Genomic DNA, 24,767 nt, shown 5'->3' on the forward strand with positions numbered 1-24,767 from the left:
AGCTATCATCCTGGCCAGGAAGAAAGCTGTTATGGTTTATGGGCCCACGGCTGTACGGTGGTAGGGTACCTTTGAGTGTTTACGGTACATAGCATGAGCAGGTGTAATTGGGTTTATACAGTCATGAAATGCTGCGTCCTTTCTGGTTCCTCTGTGGATCATTTCCAGGGGCTTGTGTTAACCAGATCAGTGATATTTGATTTTTTTTACTGTAAAGAGCGCACATTTTCATTTATTAATTTAGCGGATACTTTTATCCAAAGCGATATACAGCTCAGTGGAAACAGAAGTGCATTTCTTCAGCTTGTCTGATGTCTCTGTTCGAACCAGCATACTTTACATACTGTAGGTAGGTGCATGTAGAATGAATGCTTTTAATGCATACTCGACGGTCGTTTCTTCCTTTTCTCTCCAGCACACCTGACAAGCCCACGCACTCAGGTGTGTCAGCCAGGTGTAGGCACATGGGTGTGGCACAGTGGCCCCTTTGTCCTGAAAAAAATGGCGCAGGCCTCCCCTGGAATAAGTAACATGAGGGAGTGAGGGTGCAATGGCCTCCTTGGAGACAGGCAGGAGGGACAGGATGGGGAGCCCAGCTGAGGCTGGAAATGGGACCAGATGGCAAAGTCCTCATGAACACATAGGGTGTTCATTAAATGAGAAGGTGTACATTTTTATTCATTGAGCTTACACTTTTATCTGAAGCAACTTAGACTAAGTGCCTTGCTTTTGGATACTACAGCTGGAGGTAGGCTTGGAACCTTTGACCTTTGGGCCCAAAGTCAGTAGCACTAAGAGCTACGCCACCAGCTGTAGTGTAGCTATTAAACCAAACAGAGGTTACTTTCAGAGGCCTTAAAGTACCATAACAGCTGGTAGCATAGTAGCTAGTGCTATGACCTTTGGATCTAAAAGTTGCAGGTTTGATCCCCTCCCCCTGCTATACTGTCCTCAAGTAAGGTACTTACACAAAATTGCTCTGCTAAAATTACCCTGCTGTATGAATAGGTAAATAATTGTAACCTTAATTTTGAAAGTTGCTTTGGAGAAAAGTGTCAGCTAAATGAGTTAATGTAATATTCTGTCTGTTAAAGACAATGAATGGTGGCAGCAATAAACTGTCAGTAAGATCCTGAGTTTTATGTGTCTTTCATCCTGCTCTCTGAAACAACACACATTTTCACAAAGATATTATCATGTCTCATATATTATGTAATAAATATTACGTCGGATATTGTCATAGTATGTCAAAGATTTTCACTGTTTTACTGGAGGGATTTTCTGTGGTGAGCTTTAGGAAGAGATGACATTTGCATGCATCATTCTAGTCGAGCCGAAGTGTTGCTCAGCAGAGATCAGAACTGGTGAACCTGCAAGACTCTTGTCAATATTACAGTATTTCACTGTCAAATACATTGTTTCTAATACTGCATTATTTCAGTTGCAATGTTGTACAAACATTACAGAAAAGAATATTTTTCTAACAGCAACCAGTGAGCTGCGAATCAGTATTGGCTCCTCTGCTTCTTGTACAAAATTAAACCCACCCTTAGTCTACAGCCAGGGTAACTGATTTTTTATTTAACTTCTGATTAATTAATTAATTTAATTTCTGATTAGGAGAGAAAATGTTGTTTATACAGCTCAAGACCTGACGGTGCATGACTGGTTTTAGTGAGGGCCTATGTAATGTGGCTGTCAAGAAAAGACTGATTGGATAAATGGGAAGAGAAAGTAACGCTAGAGAGGGAGAGCAGAGAGAGAGACCTGCAAGGAGAACAAGGCTGCATAAAATTTAGAAAAGCAAGCAAAGATCAACTGACAGAAGTAAAGTAAGTGAAGAAGCAGTAATTAAACCCTTTATTCAATGTATACCGGAGTTTCTACTATGCTAAACAATGTTAGGTTAATGTTGTACTCTTACTTGAGTTTGCTGCTTGCACTGAGACTGCTCAGAGAAAATTATGCACACAGTCATTTCCTCATGATTTCTTAATTGGGGTCAGAGTGTTAAGAGAGATATCAGACTCAGAACATTTCACCTTGGAGCATGTTTCGTAACACCACTATTTGCAACTGTAATCCTCATGAAAACCTGGCTTTTCTGAGCAAGTATGTTTGAGCAATGCAGGAAACTTGTTTCCCTATACTGCCTTATTCTGTAATACCTATCATAGCGTGCTAAAATCAGGGCTGTGGAGGCGGTACACAAAACCTCCGACTCCGACTTAAGTAACCCAATAATTGCTCATGACTCCACGACTCTGACTCCTCAGAACTGCCCAAAAGTTGCACCTTATTTTGGGGGTCGCTTTATCCGGCGAATATAGGCCTGAACCTATATTATGCCTCTAATTTTTGGGGTTCGATTTATATGCCGAATTGATTTTATATGTCGGCATATATGGTACATTTAGTCGGAGTCGGTGCATTTTTATCAACTCTAGTAACTCAATAATTGCTTCCAACTCCATGACTCCGACTCCACAGCACTGGTAAACTTGTTTAAAACAGTTAATATGTAAGGAAACAATATATCCTCAGGTAACTATGCACTTGCTGGCTGGTATCCAAAACAAATGGCAAATAATTACAAATGAAACACAGGCTATTTGCGTGGTAACACCAGCCCTTAGCTGGGATTAAGCAGCTTGTTAGCTGGCGACTGAACACAGCAATATCATGTCTCGTTTCCTTATTTGTGGTGTTCTTGCTGGTTTACTGTGGTACCATAAAACAAGCACAACAGGGTAACTGCACACTTGCAATGAAAAATGCAGGTAGGTGAGAGCAGGAGCACATACAGTACTATATAAGCAACACATTTTCTCACAGTCAACCTCAAAGTGTATACGATATGGGAATTTAGTAAAGGAGGAAAGTTTCGGTCATCAACAATAAGGTTCAGCACATTCACATAAATAACATGCTAAACAGACATGTTGAATAACTGCAGTGTCGTGTTACAACAGAAGAAAAACTGAAAGTGACAATTTTTGTGGAAAAAACAAACGTTACATAAAAACAATTACAGTAATCAAGAAAATCATGGAAAACAAGTTAGATCATGTATTACTTCATTTCTGATTCATTTACAGTACACAAATGTAACAAACAAATGTCATAGCATGAAAGTATAATAAAATATACATGTATTATATGCTTTGAGCCAAATACAAACAGAATAATTTAGTCAACTTTTAAAAATACATTTATATCTGCTTGCATAAATACCACCAAGCTGATTTCACTGGAACAGTCGTGATGCGACTTACAGTTTGTTATGACAAAAACTGTGTTTTGCGAAGACTTCTTCAGTTAATTTAGATGATAATTCAGAATTTATTGGGGCCTTTGCTGCTGCTGCTGCTTGCATTTCAGTGTGTGGCAGATGTTATTGATCTGTATAAATAGTGCATGTGTATGGGTCTGTGGTGAAGGTTTACTGCACTGCAGCCCAGGTGGGGAACCATTGCATCAGTATCTGACAGTTTGTGTTATTCTGTCCTGATGCAGTTTGGGAAAAAAGGATCATTCATGGGCAATGTGCTCTTTCACGTGTGAGCCTTGCTGCGGTGCGGTATCTGTCTTTGTGAGCAGAACTTATCAGGTTAGGCCGCCTCCCAGATGGCAGTAGCATTGGCAATTCCAATTCACAGATAATTAAGAGGAGCCCTCGAGAACTGCTGTTTCTTCTCTGGATCCTTATTGAACACACACTGGCATATACACTTTCCATCTCTGTCACACACACTCTATCAAACACACAGACTCAGGCGTTGTCTCTCTGTCAATGAGGCCAGTTCACTTTTCCACAAGTTCCTACATGTACAGTAGTCCCTCTTATCCGCGGTTTTGCTTTCCGCGGGTTCAGTTACGGGAAAATTCCAGAAATAAACAATTCATAAGTTTTAAATCGTGTACTGTTCTGAGTAGCGTGTTGAAGTCAGTACAATAAGATATTTTTTAGAGAGAGCAAGAGAGGGAGACTACATTTACATAACTTTTACAGTATATTGTTATAATTGCTCTATTTTATTATTAGTTACTGTTATTAATCTCTTATTGTGCCTAATTTATAAATTAAACATTATCGTAGGTATGTATATGGGTTCGGCCGACTTCGTGGGCAGCATCTGAGTGGTGTGAGAGGATGTGGGTTCAATCCCTGCTCCATCTGTGTGGAGTTTACACGTTCTCCCTGTGTCTGCTCTGGTTTCCTCCCACAGTCCAAAGACATGCTGTTCAGGTTCACAGAGAGTGTGTTCCACTGGTGTATGGATGAGCGACCCATTGTAAGTAGTGTATCTAGCAGTGTAAGTCACTTTGGTGGATAAGGTGTGTGGGCTGATAACACTACATAGAGTTCTTTGGAGAAAAGTGTTTGCTGAATTGGGGGTGCGGTGGTGCAGTGTGTTGGGCTGCAGTCCTGCTCTCTGGTGGGTCTGGGGTTTGAGTCCCACTTGGGGTGCCTTGTGGCGGACTGGTGTCCCGTCCTGGGTGTGTCCCCCTCCCCTTCCGGCCTTATGCCCTGTGTTACCGGGTTAGGCTCCGGTTCCCCGCGACCCTGTATGGGACAAGTGGTTCTGAAAATGTGTGTGTTTGCTAAATATGTAAATATGTTTTCCATGGTTACAGGCATGCACTGGGAGTCTTGGAACATATCCCCTGCAGATAAGGGGGGCTGCTGTACTGTTTTATTCTTTAACTCTGAAAAATTCAGAAGATTCAGTGTTACAGCACTCAATCCTTCAGAATGAAGAAAGATGTGTATTGCGGATGACTTATTGAATAGGATGACTGACCGGTGCCTGGTTTGTAGAATGCAACACTTTGTGATGCCCGATCAGTATGCCTCCACTTTTGTTAGGATATAGAATCATTTGTAAATTACAACTCCGGGCAATTAAGATGTGCATTCAAGAACAATTGTGCATTTTTACGACTTAGTGACAGAATTATTGTCATGATTTTTTGTAAACTGGGCTGCTGATACAAAATGTTCTGTTTGCATTTTGTGGACAGTTGGAATTTGTGTATTTTTTTGGTGCATGAAAGTTGTCTCAGGAGTTTTCTGATTAGTCTGTGTAATATTCACAGAAAGGAGAAATATCACCTCTTGTGTATTGGTTTGAGTACAAAAAGAGGTTTTTTTCTGAAAATGGACATTGAAACACACAATGAGTTAATTATTTGGGAGCTAAGTGGTCATTTTAAAACCCAGGCAGAAATATGTTGTTTTTGCTATTGTTCTGCATGTTAAGTGACTGAAATGTGAATCGTTAAAAACCGGAACATTGTTGCATGATTGTGAGACCCTAGAGGCTCTTTTTTGTGTTACAGTTAAAAGTACTCTTTAACCCATTTTAAAATTATATTATTGTATTAAACTGTAAGAAAATTTGATCTGCAAAAATATGTCCCCCTTTTATGTCATATTTGTGGTGTGCATATATGCACTTAATTCACTAATAGTCAGGAATTTGTTCTTTGTAAATTTAATTTACCAGCAGCACAGCTCTGTTTATAGCAACCAGAAACTGAGCTAATAAACAGCAGTCCTATCTGTTAAAATTAGAGGATGCTGACTACATTCTTTCCTGTTTTGGTGGTAGCGCGCATTTTATCCTTTAAACTTCTTTGAGCCAGATGGGGCTCGCTGTCATCTTGGTTTCAATAATTTACTGGATCAATTAATCCTTGGTAGTGAAATTTCTGCATTATACGTGTTTTAACATCTGCTGTTGTAATGCATGGCGACAAGAAAAATTAATAACATTTTACAGGGTAGAATTGCCAGACATTGAAGATTGTACATATTGCTGTGCTCATCTCCATTATAGTGTTCTTTCCACACTTACAGGTCATTTAAGGTCTGCTGTGCCCTGCCAAACCATAAAAGTATTCATCATGTTCCGACACTTCTCTCTCCAGATTTGTTGAGGTTTGGGATGAACATCAGGTGTTACAGCTGCAAATCAGGGTATAAATCTGATCCACACTAAATCTTATCTCATGGACTGATTCCTCTCGAGATAAGCAGTGTAGAATATGAACATCAAACCCCTATTAATTCACACACAACACGCAGATGTGGAGTATCTTTATGATATTATTACAGTTTTATTATACACACACAGTCTGAACCACTTCTCCTGTATAGGGTTGTAGGGAGCCAGAGCCTAACCCAGCAACACAGGGGGCATAAGGCTGGAGGGGGAGGGGACACACCCAGGATGGGCCACCAGTCCATCGCTAGGCACCCCAAACAGGACTTGAACCCCAGACCCACCAGAGAGCAGGACCCAGTCCAACCCACTGCACCACCACATTCCCCAGTTTTATTACTACTGCTGAAATGTATGATGGTTAGTTTTAAAAACTTTGGATGAGTTGCTGCAGCTCTCCATGCCCTAAAACTGACAGCTCAGAGACCCTCAGTATGCTGAGCTTTACATTCACCTGGAGCTAGAACAATACTTCTAGGTACAAAACTCAAGTTTCTTTTTCTCTTTTCATTTTGTACTCTCTAGTACTTCTTTAGCAGAACTCTCTTGGTGACTTATCATTACACTATAGCGGTGATGATCATTCCAGAGCGATTTAGAAGTACGAGTAATATGGACCCTGTGGACCAGCTGTCTGTGCCGTAGGCTTACTGATGGCTTTGTGCTACTTCATTTACTATTGTCAACTGCTTGTACGGTGTTTCTGTGGCAAATAAAGAAAAAAACAACCTTGTGCAGCTCATTTAAAGGTGTAAATACTAGTATATTTGTGCAACATTATCCCAACACCAGTTTTCCTCTTTCTCTTCCTTCTCCCGCAGCTGGGAATCCAGAGCCCCATGAAGGAGTTATGTAGTGGTTGTACTCAGCGCATCAGTGACAGGGCTTTTCATTAAGCAAGGTATTGTCCCTAAAAGTTCTTATTATATCTCTAAGGATGGAGATCCTCCTGCAGCCATTTGACAGAGCACATAATACACCATGAAATTCTTACTAGGAAAAGTAGACTTAGTAATGACATCCATGTCTTCTTTTTATTTCTGTAACACAGTGCAGATTTATTAATGCCGTCAAAGTCTCTGTGACAATATTTCCCTCATGTCATACAGTCCAAACATTTTGATGAAGGAAAACCATAATCATGCATGCTGAATTTCATATTGGTTAGTCATATAAAATGTAACGTGAAAATACATTCCAACATTACACTATACTTATATTATAAACTTGTATGGTGTATGAGTTTTGTTTTTTTTTTTGCTGAATGTGTGATCTATTTAAGTCAAAGATGTCAACGATGACTGAAAATGGAGGCGGAGCATCCCGAAACATGAGTGGCGAGAAGACTTACAAAAAGGTGACACATTCTTAGAGGGACTGCTCAGGTTCTACCAGGCATAAAAACATGCTTTTTTCCTGACCCCTCATTTTTGGGACTGATTATCAAGAATTACTGTAGTTCAAGCAAGATAAATATTGGTTTTGAAGTCGTGCGGTAGGATTTCCCTCAGTCTTAACTTTGTATGACGTCATTCAAATAATTATCTGGACAGCAAATTGTCTCTACTAGTTTTTCATAAGATATTAACATGTTAAGTCTCACAGCGCATGCTAGACTTATATATAAAGATGTGAAAACAGGAATTTGCCTGTTCCAGCCACCTGATCACACCTTTCACCAGTGACAGTTATGTCTTTTTTCAGGTGACATGTGCAGTTGTCTCAGCTGTTCATTTCTTACTCTCAGTTGCAAAGCTTTTTGGTTTATTTTGAGTCACTCAATTATTAAAGAAGCAATTAGCTAAAAGTTGTACTGCTCCTTAAAGTTCCCACTTTGTCCAGCAATGATTTTCCTCGGATGAATCTGAGAGGTTAATAATTCCTAATGTAATTTCTTAAAAAATTTCTGCCATTCTTGAGAGATTTTGAGTAAATATAACAAATAAATATATTTTTAAATTCTTATTTATCTATGTAATTATTAATTGTCACAAAATTGCAAATAAAGTTCTTTAATCTGATTTGTATTTCATACCTGTAGCTTTTTACTGAAGTCCCTTTACAAATCGGCTACAACAGAGGCAAATTTATGTGCATGTATACTGACAAATCTGCTTTTCATAATTAATAGTGGTGGAATTCCGACAAAACTATAAATCTGTAGATTTTAATTTTTTCTGGTCTTTATTTTTGCTTTCAGACCACGTCATCTACGCTGAAGGGTGCTATCCAGCTAGGCATTGGCTACACCGTGGGGAACCTGACCTCCAAACCTGACAGAGATGTGCTCATGCAAGACTTCTATGTGGTGGAGAGTGTATTTCTGCCTAGGTATGGGCCCAGGAACCTCTAGCCAGCAGATGAACATGCAAAAACAGTTTCTTCAAGTCAGCTGCAGCACAGGAACCTTCAAAGTTCTTGTCTTGCATCCACAATTGTTTATATGCAAACACAAGAAGTACATTACCTGCACTTGCTTATTAACATGAAGTGATGACTGTGCTAGATGTAATGACAACCAGTAGATTTTATAAAATGGACTGCATATTTGAGTAGAACCAGATGGTCTCCAGTATCCTCTGAACAGAATGAAACCAAGTTCTAACAGAGTTGGATCAGCTATATGGCATTTAAGGGCATTTTATAATTTGTAAAACCAATATAATAGCGTACAATAGGTGCATATTAAACCATAGCTAATAAGGCCTTCATTATGAAGGTTAGTGCCTATATTCATGGAGCTGTATCAGGTAAAACATACTGACCTTGAAATCCAGACTGATTTGTCCAAAAAGTATCTAGACATTTTTTCAGCGTGATTTGCTTTTTAATTGGCTCCTTAAGGACCATGAACTGGTCTATGAAAAGGCTGCAAGAAAACAGCACATCTGCTGATTTGAAATTTACATTCATAGGTGAATATCGTGGTGCAACACATGCGTGTCCATATGATTTTAAACACGAAATGATCAGTTCTTCAGAGAGAAAACATTTAGTAATGGAAGGTGTAAAATGTGTCACCAGTGGCGCTCGGAGAAAATCTGTGTAATACGCTTTTCTAAAAATCCTTTTCACTTGACTTGTGAATATGATGTAATCGGTAAAATTACAAAAATGAAAATCAGCTTAAAAAGCTCTCCCTGACTAATAATCGGCCTTATTACAGTGTTTTTAAGTGCTTAATGTCAATCCTTCACCTCCTGTTCCAGTGGATTAACTAACCAAGACCTTGAAAGCTGTTTATACCAGTACATGTTCTCCAACACCGGAGTGTGAAATGTACTAGTAAGCCTTTCAGTAATTTGCCACAGACAAAAAAAAACAACTTGTATTAGTAAGCCTTTCAGTAATTTGCCACAGAGAAAAAAACAGCTTGCATAACTCCTTGCATAACCACACTTTAAGGAAAACCTCAGGAAAAATAATGGTGACAGAAAAAAGTCTTATTAAATATCGGCTTCACTACTATCAATTAGTGAAAACGGACGAAAGTAATGATACATGTAAGTGTGTATCTCATCACTGTTTGACTTTGGCTGATATACGTGGACAGTTCTATTCCTCTGGGGAATATTAGATTTCTTCATTGTGTTCTGTACAGTCAGATTCTGCAAAGAGTGACAGAAACAGCAGCCTGATAACGGTCATGGAGACATTTTCCTTATATTTAATTTAAAAGTTGAACAAAAGCATTTCAAATGTGTGAGTGATAACTGATATTTTTACCTGTTGCAATCTTTAGTCCTGTTAACTAGCTGGATATGTCATTGGAGAAATTCAGGTTTAATATCTTAGAAAAGTAAGGTCCTTTCTGGGCTTTGTATCTGGGCAAGCGATATGCATTGAATACTCTCTTGTGATGCTGGGCAGCGGCAGCGATCCGTATCTCCCAGTCTGTCAAACGGTTATCCATCCATCCATCCATCCATATATCCATCCATTTTCTTGCCCACTTCTCCATCTAGGGTCGCGGTGGCAATAGGGCAAGCAGAAAGGCCCAGCCACCCCTGTCCCCCGCAACTTCCTCCAGCTCAGCCCAGGGGATCCCCAGCCGTTCCCAGGCCAACTGGGAGATATAATCCCTCCAGCGGGTCCTGGGCCGACCTCGGGGCCTTGTCCCATTTGGCTGTGACTGGTATACCTCCAAAGGGAGGCACCCAGGGGGCATGCATATCAGATGCCCAAACCACCTCAACTCCTTTCAGTGTGGAGGAGTAGCGGCTCTACTCTGAGTTCCTCCTGGATGTCTAAACATCTCACCCTGTCACAGAGAGTGAGTCCCAACACCCTGCAGAGAAAACTCATTTCAGCCGCTTGTATCCGCGATCTTATTCTTTCGGTCATTACCCAGAGTTCATGACCATAGGTGAGGGTAGGGATGTAGACCAACCGGTAAATAGAGAGCTTTGTCTTTTGGCTCAGTTCCTCCTTCACCACTACAGTCTGGTACAGCGACCACATTACTACTGCTGCTGCTGCTCCCAGTCTGCAGCCGATCTCATGCTCCCTTCTCCCCTCACTCGTGAACAAGACCTCAAGGTATTTAAATTCCTCCACCTGGGGCAATTTCTCTCTCCTTACCTGGAGGGGGCATGCCATCCTTTTCCGTAAGAGAACCATGGACTCACACTTGGAGGTGCTGATCCTCATACCAACCGCTTCACACTCGGCTGCAAACCATTCCAGTGCATGTTGGAGGCAACCATGTGACAGTGCCAAAAGGACAACATCATCTGCTAAAAGCAGAGACATCACCTTCCGTCTCCCACATAGAATGCCTTCCTGACCTCGACTGCAGCTTGATATCCTGTCCATGAAAACCACAAACAAGAGTGGGGACAAGGCACAACCTTGGCGGAGTCCATCACCCACATTGAACGGGCTTGACTTAATGCCGAGTATGCAGACACAGCTCTCTCTCTGTGTGTACAGAGACCGAATGGCCCGCAGTAGTGGCACTGGCACCCCATACTCCTTAAATACCTCCAACAGAATTTCTCGGGGAACACGGTCATAGGCCTTCTCCAAGTCCACAAAACAAATGTAGACTGGATTAGCGAACTCCCATGCCCCCTCAATTATTTATGAGAGGGTAAAAAGCTGGTACACTGTTCCACAGCTAGGACGGAATCCGTGTTGTTCCTCTTCAATCTGAGGTTCAACTATCGGCCAGAGCCTCTTTTCCAGCACCCTGGCGTAAATTTTCCTATGGAAGCTGAGAAGTGTGATACCCCGATAGTTGGCACACACTCTCCGGTGCCTTTTCTTAAATATAGGGACCACCATCCCAGTTTGCCAATTCAAAGACACTGTCCCCGAGGTCCATGCAACATTGCAGAGGCGTGTCAACCATGACAGCCCTACAACATCCAGGGCCTTAAGCAGTTCCGGGCAAATCTCATCCACCCCCGGTGCTTTGCCACTGTGGAGCTTTCCAACTACCTCAGTGACTTCCACCAGGGAAATGGACTCTGATACCCTGGAGCCTCTGGCCCTAACTCATGTAAGGAAGGCATATCTCTTGGGTTTAAGAGTTCCTCAAAGTGCTCCTTCCACCTCTCGCCAGTGTCCTCATTTGTGGTCAAAGTTTTTCAACTTTTGCTGAGCACAGCTTGAGCGAAGCTCCTCCAACCCCCCCTGAGCTGCCGGATGGTTCTCCAGAACCTCTTTGAGGCCGACCGATAGTCATTTTCCATTGCCTCTCCAAACTCCTCCCATCCTCTGGATTTTGCTTATGCAACTGCAGCCACTGCTGCTTTTTTTGCCTGCCGGTACCTGTCTGCTGAGTCAGGAGCCCCCAGAGCCAACCAGGCCCTAAAGGCCTGCTTCTTCAGCTTGACAGCTTCCCTCACCACCGGTGTCCACCAGCAGGTTCTTGGGTTGCCGCCCTGGCTGGCACCAACAAGCTTTTGGCCACAGCTGTGCCTGGCTGCTTCCACAATAGAGGTTCTGAAGAGGATCCATTCAGACTCCATGTCCCCTACCTCCTCCAGGACATGGGAGAAGCTCTCCCAAAGATGTGAGTCAAAATCATTCCGGACAGGGTCCTCTGACAGTCATTCCCAGCACACCCTCTCTATTCGCTTGGGTCTACCGGGTCTGTCCATCAGTTTTCCCCATCATCTGATCAAACTCAGCACCAGATGGTGATCGGTTGACAGCGCTGCACCTCTCCTCACCTGCGTGTCCAGAACATGTGGTCTCAAGTCAGGTGAAACGACTACAAAGTCAATCATTGACCTTTAGCCTAAGGAGCTCTGGTACCAAGTACACTTATGAGCATCCTTGTGTTCGAACATGGTGTTTGTTTTGGACAAACCATCACTAGCACAGAAGTCCAGTAACATTTCACCATTCTGGTTTAGATTGGGCAAGCCGTTCTTCCCAATCGCCCCACTCCAGATTTCCCAGTCATTGCCAGCATGAGTGCTGAAGTCCCCCAGCAGGACTATGGAGTCTGTAGGTGGGGTTCTATCCAGAACCCCACCCACTATCTCCAAGAAGGTTGAATACTCTGAACTGCTGTTTGGTGCATAAGCACATGGAACAGTCAAAATTTTTCTCTCTGCAACTTTAAGTCGCATTGAGGTGACCCTCTTGACTACCAGGATAAACTCCAACTGTATGGCAGCCAGTCGGGGGCTTGTGAGTATCCCCAAACCTGCCCGGCGCCTCTCACCATGTGCAACTCCTCAGTAGGAGAGACCCCACCCTCTGTCAAGGAGTTTGATTCCAGAGCCAACACTGTGTGTAGAGGTGAGCCTAACTATGTCTAGTTAGTATCTCTCAACCTCCCACACCAGTTCCGGCTCCTTCCCTCCCAGTGAGGTTACATTCCACGTGCCAAGAGCAAGTTTCTGCTGCACGGGGCCGCAACACCATGCGCCACCCTGCTCCCTCCTGCTGCCTGAAGAGCATCGCACCCGACCTCCATGTTGGCCCTTGTGGGTGATGGGCCCACATGGTCCCCCGTGTTGCCCTTTCGAGCTGAGCCCAGCCGGACTACATGGGCTGCCCGGCCACCAGGTGCTCGCCTAGGAACACTTCCCCCCAGGCCTGGCTCCAGGGGTAGGTCCCAGTGACCCTATTCTGGCCAGGGTAAACGTTCTCTTGTCTACATTTTCATGGGGGTTTTTGGATCCTGTTAGTCTGGATCTTCATTCCAGACCTGTTCGCTTTGGGAGAGCCTACCAGGAGCATACTGGTCCCGATGATATAGCTCTGGAGATCCCTAGGTCACGCAAGCCCTTCCACCACGACAAGTCCCCGATCCAGGAATTATGTAGATGTAGCAGGAATTATGCAGTAATTGTGTTATGCAGCAGGAATTATGTAGTAATTTTATGTGTTGTTGAGAAGACATAATCTGTGGTACTGTTGTGTGGTGACAGTGTTTTGTGCTACTGTGCTGCCAAGGGAGGGAGGGTGTCATGAACCGTGTTACCTGAGCTGCCGGGCAGGTATCACTTTTCCGATCTGAGCTTTCCTGTCCTGATCTGCTGCATGACAGTGGGCAGCTGTTACTGTTTTGTAAGTCAGAAGAACACATGTGTAAGCTTTCAGTTTTCTAGTGGACAGAGTGTTGTTACGACGGGCTATGCTATGTGAGTCAAATAGATAAATTTAATTTTTTATGTTTTCAGAGACAAATTATGAGAATGAGGAAATGAAAAGTTATACGTATTTCAGTCATTAGCCTGGAGGAAGTCGAATCCCACTGAGCATTTTAAAGGCACAGTTGTGATAAAAGCCTCCAATTAGCTGTGTTAATTAGGACTTATGGGCTTCATGTTATTTGCCTAGAGACAGGTTAGCAGAGATTTGAGGTACAACTGAAGGAAGCAGTTAAAATCCACTTGAATCTGCATCTCCATTAGAGCAGCTTCAGGTATAGTGAAACTTACTCAGAATAAGAATCCAGTATATTTGGGAAAGTATGCATGCACATACATGGAATTTGGCTTCAGGTCGCAATTTCTCATAGTGTAGAGTAGGCAAAAAACATATACACATACATTCCAGGGACAGCTGGTAGTGTAGTGGTTAGTGCTACTGCCTTTGGACCTCAAGAGAGGAAGTTTGATCCTTGTCTCTGGCTATAGTATCCTTGAGTAAGGTACCTACCCAGCCATTTCTCCAGTAAAATTACCCCCCTGTATAAATGGAAGGGGTAGTGCAGTGGGTTGGACTGGGTCCTGCTCTCTGGTGGGTCTGGGGTTTAAGTCCTGCTTGGGGTGCCTTGTGACAGACTGGTGTCCTGTCCTGGGTGTGTCCTCTCCCCCTCCAGCCTTGTGCCCTGTGTTGCCAGGTTAGGCTCTGGCTCCCTGCAACCCTGTATGGGACAAGTGGTTCAGAAGTGTGTGTGTGTGTGTGTGTGTGTGTGTGTGTGTGTGTGTGTGTGTGTGTGTGTGTGTGTAAATGGTTAAATTATTCTGTCCCTAACACTGTAAGTTACTTCAAAGGAAAGCATCAGCTAAATATACTGTATATGTAAACATATGTACAACAAGTACAGAGATGGGAGGGAGTAAGTAAGAGGGAGAAAGCATTGCACTGACTAACAAACATTTAGCTGCTAAGAAACATAGACATCAATGGGGAAATCATGTGGGATGCTTTTATTGTAATCAATGTGCAACCATCTCCCATCCTCTTTTTATTTATTCATGTATTTACTTACTTACTTTCTTACTCATCCCTTTATTGATTTAATTGGATTTGGGCTAAATTTAGTCACTTTCTATCTGATTTTTTAATACCTAAATTTACATGCACTTTTAATGCACATTCAACATTGGGAGAGTGAAGTTACTCAGAGTAAATAAAAGTTCACCAACAGACACAGAGAGATATAGATGCAGACGCATGATTCTCAAAGTGCAGTCAGTCCAATACCATGGTTTTTCTCAAAATACATTACACAAGGGGCCCCATGTAAAATTGATAGGAAGTAATTTTTTAAAAAACATAATAAAGTGAAAGTTTAAGGAGGAGATATGAAATGAGAAGAGAAGTAAGTCTGAAAGAGGCATGTTTTCAGACTCATCATGAATGTCGAGAGGGATTCAGCAGTTCTTAATGAGAGGGAGCTCAGTTTACCACAGGGAGCCAGAACCAATAAATTTCAGGCTTTTCATTCTGGACCACTTGTTGGTTTGACCAGAAAGTGGCCAGAGGTGGTGGATCCAGATTTTGTAATTTGTGATGTTTATAATTGTCACAGCATGCAGGAGGCAACAATTGTTGGAATTGTGCTAAATACAGTCATAGTAATTGGGTCAAACAATGTAACAGTCATTTTTTGTTTTTGTTTGTGTCTGTTTGTGTGGAATTGGCCAGTGAGGGGAGCAATCTGACCCCTGCACATCACTACCCAGACTTCCGCTTCAAGACCTATGCCCCACTGGCCTTTCGTTACTTCAGAGAGCTCTTCGGGATCAAACCAGATGACTACCTGGTAAGGCCCATGTGCTGGTCTCAGAGAAGGAGACTCGGTGTAGAGCACTGAGTGAGCGCCCACCTCCATTGTGTTCTGCTGGAGCTTCACTAGACCTTCCTCTGGCACCGTAGCCCCTCCTCTGGCTCCCATCTCCAGTTAGTTGAGGCGCCGCTCCCTCACTTACACCTCTAAGGCTAGACCACCCATCTCTGAATGAGAACTTCAACAAAAGACCAAACATGACAGAATGTTGACTGCTTAAACAGTTGTTTTCAATTGTAATGTTACAGAAACACTATGAGAACACATGACCAGAAAGAAAGAAGGGGAGTGCTGTCCCCAGTACAGAAATTTATTCCAGTTCTGAGAAAATGGAATGTAATGTTTTGGTGTCAGGCAGAAAACAAGACTCCAGCGAGCACTGCAGGAAGCACAGCGTTTAACGTGGCTTCGCTGTAGGCAGGTCTGAGAACGTGCCCTAGTTCTAAAATCCCACGGTGTTCATGATCCAGCACTGTAATGAGAGCACTTCAGAGCGGCGAGCAGCTGCTATGAGCACACACCCTATACAAGATAAACAATTGAAAGCTCTGGGCTATGAACTTTTTTTGCTGCACGGGTGACTGCAAGAGGAAGTGGAAGGAAATGTTCATTTGGAAAAGCTTTATAAAGACAGTTTTAATAATCTCCCTCACACTGTGAAATGGGATCGGTTTTAATTGCCTGTGGGAGTAATTGCTTTCATTAAAATATAATTGCAGGCTAACATCAACAGGCCTTGACTGCCAATCTGGCATTAATTGCACATCAAGAGTTTACCCTCAAGAGCAGTTTAGTTCATATCTGTAAATGGATGGATTCTTCCAGAACTGCTTTTTGTAAATGGAGGTCAATTCAGTAAGAAATGCACTTCATTTACAGGGTAAAATTTGTGACTGCTCTTCTCTTTTCCCCTTGGCAATTTTCTGTTGCTGCAGTTCTATTGTGCAGAGGGTTTCATTGTTCCTGAATAACAGTAAGGGCTTTAACAGAGATTGTCTTGCAGAGAAGATGCCTTTCTACATAATTACTGAGCTTACGCTAAAATATATTATTCGGTCTGGTGATAGAGTGCAAGATCATCACACAGAGAGACAGAGAGCAAGTAAGCTGTTCTTACAAGCACACGGCCCTCTGGTGCTGTATGTAAATACCTGCAATAAACTCCAGACGTTACTCCTGCTTCCTGGGGATTCTTGTCATGTGTTTTTATGCCTTTCATTATTTTAATCATTTTTAGAGACTGACAGTAGAACTGCTTCCTTTTCAGTGAATGCATTTTTATCTATTATTATGGCACTTAATACTATATAACACTACAGGCCCTATGTAAATCTCACACACACACACACACACACACACATACTGTCTGAAACTGCTCATCCCAAGTGGGGTCGCAGCGAACCGGAGCCTTACCCGGCAACACAGGGCGCAAGGCTGCAGGGGAGGGGACACACCCAGGAGGGGATGCCACTCCATCGCAAGGCACCCCAAGCAGGACTCAAACCACAGACTCACCAGAGAGCAGGCCCAAGCCAAACCTGCTGCACCACTGCACACCCAGCCTTTGTAAATGCATTCAGCAATTTGAATGATACTGTTCCTAGCAAAAGGTGTCACTGTAATGCAATTGATTTGAAATTGTCTGTATGACCTTGTGTAACTGAAAATCACCATTCACCTTGGCAAGATAGTTCTGATGAAATGAACTGAATAAATGTTATGTAATTTATATTGTTTATGAATACCAGGAGCTTAAAGCTCATTATCTGTATGCTTATCCCTTCAGGCATAAACTAGTATTTTACTGGCCATCAGAGTATGTACGGTAAATGAGAAAGGCTTAAGTTTGTGTCAATACTGAAGTTCTCATCCATGCATTGTCACACGGAAGGCACCATAACAGTGATGTTTTACAGAGGACTAGGTTTGTCTTTTTTCCTCTGGTACAATAAAAGTGCAAGAGTTGTGTGTTTTGCACTTGTGTTTGCAGTACTCTATTTGCAACGAGCCATTGATTGAGTTGTCGAACCCTGGAGCGAGTGGCTCTCTGTTTTACCTGACCAGTGATGATGAGTTCATCATTAAGACCGTTCAACACAAGGAAGCCGAATTCTTGCAGAAGCTGCTTCCAGGCTACTACATGGTGAGCACCATTTCCCACCATTCGCTCACTTTACATATGATTCACGTACTTTTGATGGCAGCACCATCCAGTATTTACTGTTGCATCACAACTCTGCAGTTCCTGGTTCAAATCTGACTTTGCCTGTGAAGAATTTGCCTATGTATCCAGTGCTTGCATTGGTTTTCCCTTGGAATTATGATTTCCTCCAAGAGTCTAAATTGCCCCAGCATAGTGTATGTGTGTTATGTGTGATCGTGGTCTGGCACCTTGTATCCTAGCCTTTGCCTTCTGGAATTTTCAAAAGTGAAAGTGAGAGTCATTTAGTATTTAGGTCTTCTATTAATACTACAACAGTACTGTATAGTAAATAAACATGGGTATGAGATACTGCTCTAAACGAAGGTGAGGTTTTGTCTGGTGCTCCTCTGTTTACATGTGGTGTCAGCACATTATTTCATCCCTTTCCTCCCTCCTCTCAGAACCTGAACCAGAACCCCAGGACACTCCTGCCCAAGTTCTATGGCCTGTATTGTGTCCAGTCTGGTGGCATGAACATCCGAGTGGTGGTGATGAATAATGTGCTGCCACGCTCAGTGAAGATGCACTATAAGTACGACCTAAAGGGCTCTACGTACAAACGTCGCGCCTCCCGCAAGGAGCGTGAGAAGTCCTGTCCTACCTACAAGGACTTGGACTTCCAGGATATGCACGATGGTCTTTACTTTGACACGGAGACGTACAACGCTTTGATGAAGACCCTGCAGCGTGATTGTCGGGTGAGAGCCGCTTCTACCCCACATTGTTTGCATGGCCAACTGTCTTTTTGTTCTTCTTGACCTAAAATTTAGAGAGGCACGATAGGAATGTCTTAATTTTGGTGGACTTTAATAACCATATTTAATAGTTTTTAATAATACAATAATCTTGTGTTTTACCTGCAACAAATTACTAAGCTGAATATGAAGTTCTTGCAGACAGAGTTTGCAGTTCATAAAGCACCTCCTTTTGGGGGACGTGTTTGATGTTTTATTGTCAATTTATGACCTTTGATCATGTAGCACATAACAGTTCGCTCAACAATAAATGATATTTAAAATGCTCCAAACATGTAAATAGTTTTTGTAGTGGCAGTGATATTCTGTTTTTATTGCTGTTAGGAGTAGAACAAAATTTATGTGAAACGTTTAAGATTTTTATTTAAATTTCTGCTTCATTCACAGTTAACAACTACTTATTCATTGCTGTTTTCACATCTTTAACATCTGCTTTACCAAAACCTTGTCCATCCATCCATCCATCCATCGAGTTTCAATACCTGCCTGCCAAGTGCAAGGTCACTGTGGTCAGGGAACCTCCCCTGGAGGCACAGGGTGAAAGGCAGGGTTTATACTGGACAGGATGCCAATCTGTTCCAAGACAACTTTGCCAAACAGAAAAATCCAAGGGGATTGTCATTTTTCATACGTTTCATTAATGTATTTACCACTACGTGACCTACGGTCCTTATATAAAGTGTGTCCATTTAGATTTTATCTGAAATCCTGCCAAACTGATTTTCAGCTAGGCATCTGTTATGACATGCTCATCAATAGGTGCATTTGGGATGTCTGGACTATTTTGACCCCTTCTCCACACTCAGTTAATAGTGACTGAAAGATCATAGTGTTTTTTGATTGACTCATGCTTCGTAGATTGGCAACATGGCCGTCAGTCCAGTCATAACTGAGGTTTTGTTTGACACAAGTGGTTGCTACATTTCCCAAATTCCTGGGGTGTTCCTTCACTACATGTGATCATCTACAGGATACTAATGCAAAAAAGTAAAACAATTTCACGAATCCTGAAAGCTTCTACAGTCTTAACCGATCCAACACTGTACATTGAGAGAAATACTCTTTTCTGTCAAACTGTAAATAACAGGTTCTGTTAAACAGGCTTGAATGGTCATCAAGATGGTAATACTGTGTTTAACAATAAAAATGCAAATTCGCATCCTGAGAATCTAATTACAAAAATATGCAACTTTCCTTCCTGATTACTTTGTCAGACTCTGTTGCCTGTGACAAGGATCTAGCCAGGCCAGCGCCTTCCGTTAACGCAAATAGTGGCTCTGCTGCTGCTTACACACTGCCTTGTATGAGACAATGGCATGTGCTTTGCATAGCATGTCCTAGGCTTCCCAGTGGAGGAAAGTAGCATGTCCTCCACTTCCCAGCAGAAGGAAGTTGTTAAAAAAGCTGTTAGAATAGCTGATAATGCAAGTCACATGAGCAAGTTCAAAGATCATAACCAAATCTCACAATGAACCCAGAGCCAGAGTTGGGAAGTAGAGGGAGCTCATTTATCAGCGCTAAGGTTATAAATTTTGTCTTTTGCAGTGCTTCATTTTGGCATTGGGTAATGCAGTAATGTAGAATATTTGTGAGACGAACATAATTGCTGGTCTCTTTCTACACACACACACACACACACACACACACACACACACACACACACACACACACACACACACACACAGAGCTAGTTGAGGAGCTGGTTTCAGTGATCATGAGTTTCCGGCCTCTCAGCTGTGTCCTCTGCAAAATAGGAACAGAAGTGCTCTCGAAGCAAAAATTTCTGTACGTTTCCTTGAATAAGCAGGATGCCAGCTTTCCAGTACCTCCAGTTCAGGGGAGACGGTGACTGAGGATCACTTCTGGGAATCATGCTGTTTAGCTCAGAGGGACATATGATTTTACACATTAATGAATCATTTATACATCATGTACTGTAGCTTTATAATCTACAGTAAATTCATAATTTACAGATAACTCAGTTTGCACCTGTCTTGCCGGCGTAGTACATATCAATAAAATATGTCTTCCGTTGTGTCTGCATACCTCTGAGATCTGCATAATTAGGACCTCTTTATTCAGTGAACCCATATAAATGCAGAGAACTGTCAGTGAGATGTCTTACCGGAAATGGCTTTAATGAGCTTTTTTTTTTTTACTTTAATGGGATTTTTTTGACATGATTGTTCCATGGAATTCAGTCAGTAACAGAAGTTGGGAACTAGAGGTTATTTTCAGTTGGAAAAGCCCTTGGGACCTTTGGCTCAGCTGGTGATTCAGCTTGTTTGTTTTAAGACATGGCATATGGTAAAATGTCACGTGAGAGATTAATTTTGTTTGCGCTCACTGAAATGTATTCACTTGGTGGGATCTCAGAGCTTTTCTCTCACTTCTGAAATTACTTTTTACTTTTATGGCTTGTTTTAACTATCCTGAATGCTTCACTTAGAACTTGTAAAAATGTGGACACAACATTGACATCTGGCATATACAGCTTTTAATTAATTTTTGCGGATGCTGATTAATTTTTATAATTTTTTAATGTTGTTAAGGCTGCATTAAACATGTAAACAAGCAATTTATCATGTTTTTCCATTTCATTCACCTTCTTCTAAAATTAGCTTGAAATCACTGAATTTTGTGTACAAGTCAGAGGATTCAATTTTGAACTGAGGATTGAAAATTAGAGGAATTTTCAGCACAAATCCTGTCAGTTCCAACAGAAATGCAAAATGGAGGCTAGATACTAAAGTCACTTTTCATAGGTTGATCTGCAGATTTTTTGAATAGGGGAATGGTGGAGCCTCTCCAGCACTGATAAAACGCAGTTCACTAGACAGAGGAACACACCCACCAATCTGTAAAATATTGTCTCAAAGCTCCTTTAAGAAGATCAGCTGCAACTTTATGGCACAGGAATTTAAAGGCTGAAATTTTTCCTTTACAATGAGGCCACCTTGTTTTTGTAGTGGCAGTGATATTCTGTCTTTGTTGTTATTAGGAGTTTGTTAAATTTAAACTTCTTTTAGTCCCTATGCTGACATTATATGGGTTTATTACTGCTGCTGTGAAATGGCACATTATTACTAATTCCATTACAGTGTGTATACAGGCAGTCCCTGAGTTACAAATGTCTGACTTACAGACAAACTGTAGTGACAAACCACCCCTGTAAAGCCTACTATATTAAAAATTCGAGTTACATACAATGATTCATAATAACAAACGGTGCTACTTTGCCAACTCGCATCAAAACATTGCGCGTCTACAGCGGTTCGTCGGTTCGTGAGCCTGAGGTAGGACAAAGACTTCCTTCTTTTCAGTTGGACCACGTTACTGTTAACAGTGTCTTGTATGTTACTGTATTTGGCTTTATTTTTTTTTTTGTTTTTACTCTCCTAACCATGGCACCAAAGTGTAAATGTGATGCACGTGATGGTGATGCATCAAAGAAAAGGAAAATGACCACGACTGAAACTAAAGTGGAAATAATAACGTGATCGGAAAAAGGTGAAACACCAGCGAACATTGAAAAAGCATTAGACTGCAGTCGATCAACAGTCGGGACAATTTTAAAGGACTAAGTGAAAATAATGGAGCATGTAAAAGGCTCTGTCTCGATGTCTTTCTCTCTCTATTATGGTTACATTTATTATTATTATTGTTGTATTGTTATATTAAAGGTGTTTTTGTGTATCTGGAAATGTTTCTTTAATGTTTTTTATGCATAGAAAGGTGCACGATACACTATATTCTAAGACAAACATTTGACTAACTAATGTTACACAAAAACTGTACTTAACTGTTCCGACAGGGGGTGCGGTGGCGCAGTGGGTTGGACCACAGTCCTGCTTTCCACTGGGTCTGGGGTTCGAGTCCCGCTTGGGGTGCCTTGCGATGAACTGGCGTCCCATCCTGGGTGTGTCCCCCTCCGGCCTTACGCCCTGTGTTGCCGGGTAGGCTCCGGTTCCCCGCGACCCTGTATGGGACAAGCGGTTCTGAAAATGTGTGTGTGTGTGTGTGTTTGTGTGTAACTGTTCTGACCTAAAAATCTGATTTAAAGACAGACTTAAGAATGGAACTCGTTCATAATCTGGGGACTGCCTGTATTGGAAATCTTAAGTAGAAAAAGTATATTGTATTGAGGGAACCCTGTGCATGTAAATGAGTTAAAATTATGTAAAGTGTGACAATAATATGCTGACAAGTTGTGTTGGCAGAATTTTTTAAACAGTGATAATCGTTTCTGTTTTTTTCTTATAAAAAAAATCATACTTTGGTATGAAAGTAAATACTAAAACATGTCCTTTCTCTCTGGTGAACTATGCATTAACAGGACATCTGATTTAAGTGATCATGCAATGACTGTCTGAACTGCTTACATTTCCATTGGTTTTCCCTTTGCTCCTCCTTGGCATACTCCGTCACAAAATCTTTTCCCTAAATCAGCTTCCTCCAGCTTGAAGCGGTAGAGTGTGGCTTTCCTGTAAGGGACTGGTGTGGCAATGGGAGGAATGAGTGAAGATAAGGAGGCACTGATAATTCTGGTGTAGGTTGCCAGAAACGCCCAGCTCTGTGAAGCTTTCCCAAAGAGCAGGTTACAGTGTAAAAAAAAAAGAAAAAAACAACATGGTATTCTTACAATTAAATGTATGGCAGCAAATTTGCCAATCATTTAACCATGGAATTACAGCTGAACACAACTAATTTGTTTCACCGTGATTGTGTACTGCAACTGACCATTGTATATTACAGTGGTTGACCATATATTATCAGTCTCCAAATATTAATAAAATGTATTTTATGGGAGAGGGGGTGCGGTGGCGCAGTGGGTTGGACCACAGTCCTGCTCTCCGGTGGGTCTGGGGTTCGAGTCCCGCTTGGGGTGCCTTGTGACGGACTGGCGTCCCGTCCTGGGTGTGTCCCCTTACGCCCTGTGTTGCCGGGTAGGCTCCGGTTCCGTGTGTGTGTGTGTGTGTGTGTGTGTGTGTGTGTGTGTGTGTGTGTGTGTGTATATTTTATGGCTAAATTACAGTCACAAACTGCAGTCTTAGCTGGTTTATTTTTGCTTCTTGTATAAATAAAACTTGAGCTGATGGGGAAATATAAAGGTATCAGAGTCCATCATAAGACAATGTCTGTTCAAACTCTCAAAGACATGTATTAATTTGTGCAGGTGTCACTTAACTTACAGGCACTTAACGTATTGCTGATGCAAGCGTCTCTGTTAGCGGTTGGGAAAAATCCCAAATATCCAAAACCAAACATATAGCGCAAAACCCTCCTAGCATGAAAGTACATGTAGTAAACAGTGCAACTACACAAACAGCATTGCCCATAAGCAATTCATTGTCAAAATATTAAAGAGAAAATATGTAACCCGTCCTCATTATGCAAAAACTACCAGTCCAACTATCTATGATTTAGTTCTTTACAGAACTACTAGGTACCACGTAACTGGGCGAATGGCACTGTGGCAATGGAGGGGTTTTAGAAACCAGAAACATTTCAGCTCCTGTTAACAATACCAGTGTGCATACAAATTTGTTATAATGCAGCATTCAGTTAATCATTTGTGTGCCAAACTATCCAAATACATTATAAAATCCTGAAATAAAGGGGAAATACATTAGCTTTTAAACTGCTATTCATTTTAACCTGATACTGAATGTAACACTTAAATTCAGTACTGTATGTTCCTGTTTTCAGTTCAATGCATTTGCGGGTATTCACATACATTTCCTCTTCTGACACATGCACACACATTTATTTATTGTCTGACATTGTCTGAAGCCGCTTGTCCCAAGTGGGGTTGCGGCGAACCGGAACCTAACCCAGCAACACAGGGCATAAGGCTGGAGGGGGAGGGGACACACCCAGGAAGGGACACCAGTCCATCGCAAGGCACCCCGAGCAGGACTTGAGCTTCAGACCTGCCAGAGGGCAGGACCCAGTCAAACCCATTGCACCACCGCATCCCCCTATATTTATTTATTTTAATTTCAAAATTAATTAGATACTCTTAATTCCCTTGTTGCTGTTGTCCATTAACAGAGCATTTATTACTGTCCCACAGTGGCAGCGGAGAAATGGCATATTGCGAAGTACAAAAATAATGGTTCTGTGTGTATGCTGTGGTGCGAATAGTACAACCCGGTATGATGGATGCTGTGAGAGATGCCCTGGCCCTCAAACTGCATTGCAGCTTTTTTCAAAAGGAGTGGCAATTTGAATATGATGGGTTTTTCAGCAGGAAGACTGCATGCAAATTGGAGTGAAGGAAAGAGCGAAGCTCCAACTTTGACATGAACCATTATCTC

The 24,767-nt window shown here is 42.0% G+C and overlaps 1 protein-coding gene across 5 annotated transcripts in view; it reads left to right on the forward strand.

The window, feature by feature from the left end:
- The window catches only part of pip5k1bb (phosphatidylinositol-4-phosphate 5-kinase, type I, beta b), a 55,410-nt gene that overhangs the window by 20,255 nt on the left and 10,388 nt on the right, over nucleotides 1-24,767 (forward strand). For 2 of the 5 annotated variants that reach the window (XM_018760058.2, XM_018760060.2), the window contains exons 2-7: nucleotides 6,830-6,909; nucleotides 7,291-7,365; nucleotides 8,209-8,339; nucleotides 15,348-15,465; nucleotides 17,480-17,632; nucleotides 18,094-18,390. In XM_018760058.2, coding sequence (XP_018615574.1) covers nucleotides 7,297-7,365; nucleotides 8,209-8,339; nucleotides 15,348-15,465; nucleotides 17,480-17,632; nucleotides 18,094-18,390 — 768 coding nt within the window. In that variant the 5' untranslated portion in view covers nucleotides 6,830-6,909; nucleotides 7,291-7,296. Of the gene's footprint in view, nucleotides 1-4,275; nucleotides 4,296-4,723; nucleotides 5,984-6,302; nucleotides 6,369-6,829; nucleotides 6,910-7,290; nucleotides 7,366-8,208; nucleotides 8,340-15,347; nucleotides 15,466-17,479; nucleotides 17,633-18,093; nucleotides 18,391-24,767 lie in introns of those variants that run through there. The other 3 variants (XM_018760059.2, XM_018760061.2, XM_018760062.2) reach the window with 3 other exon arrangements.

The sequence above is a fragment of the Scleropages formosus genome, chromosome 17 (genome assembly GCF_900964775.1).
Source record: "Scleropages formosus chromosome 17, fSclFor1.1, whole genome shotgun sequence".
NCBI lineage: Eukaryota > Metazoa > Chordata > Actinopteri > Osteoglossiformes > Osteoglossidae > Scleropages > Scleropages formosus.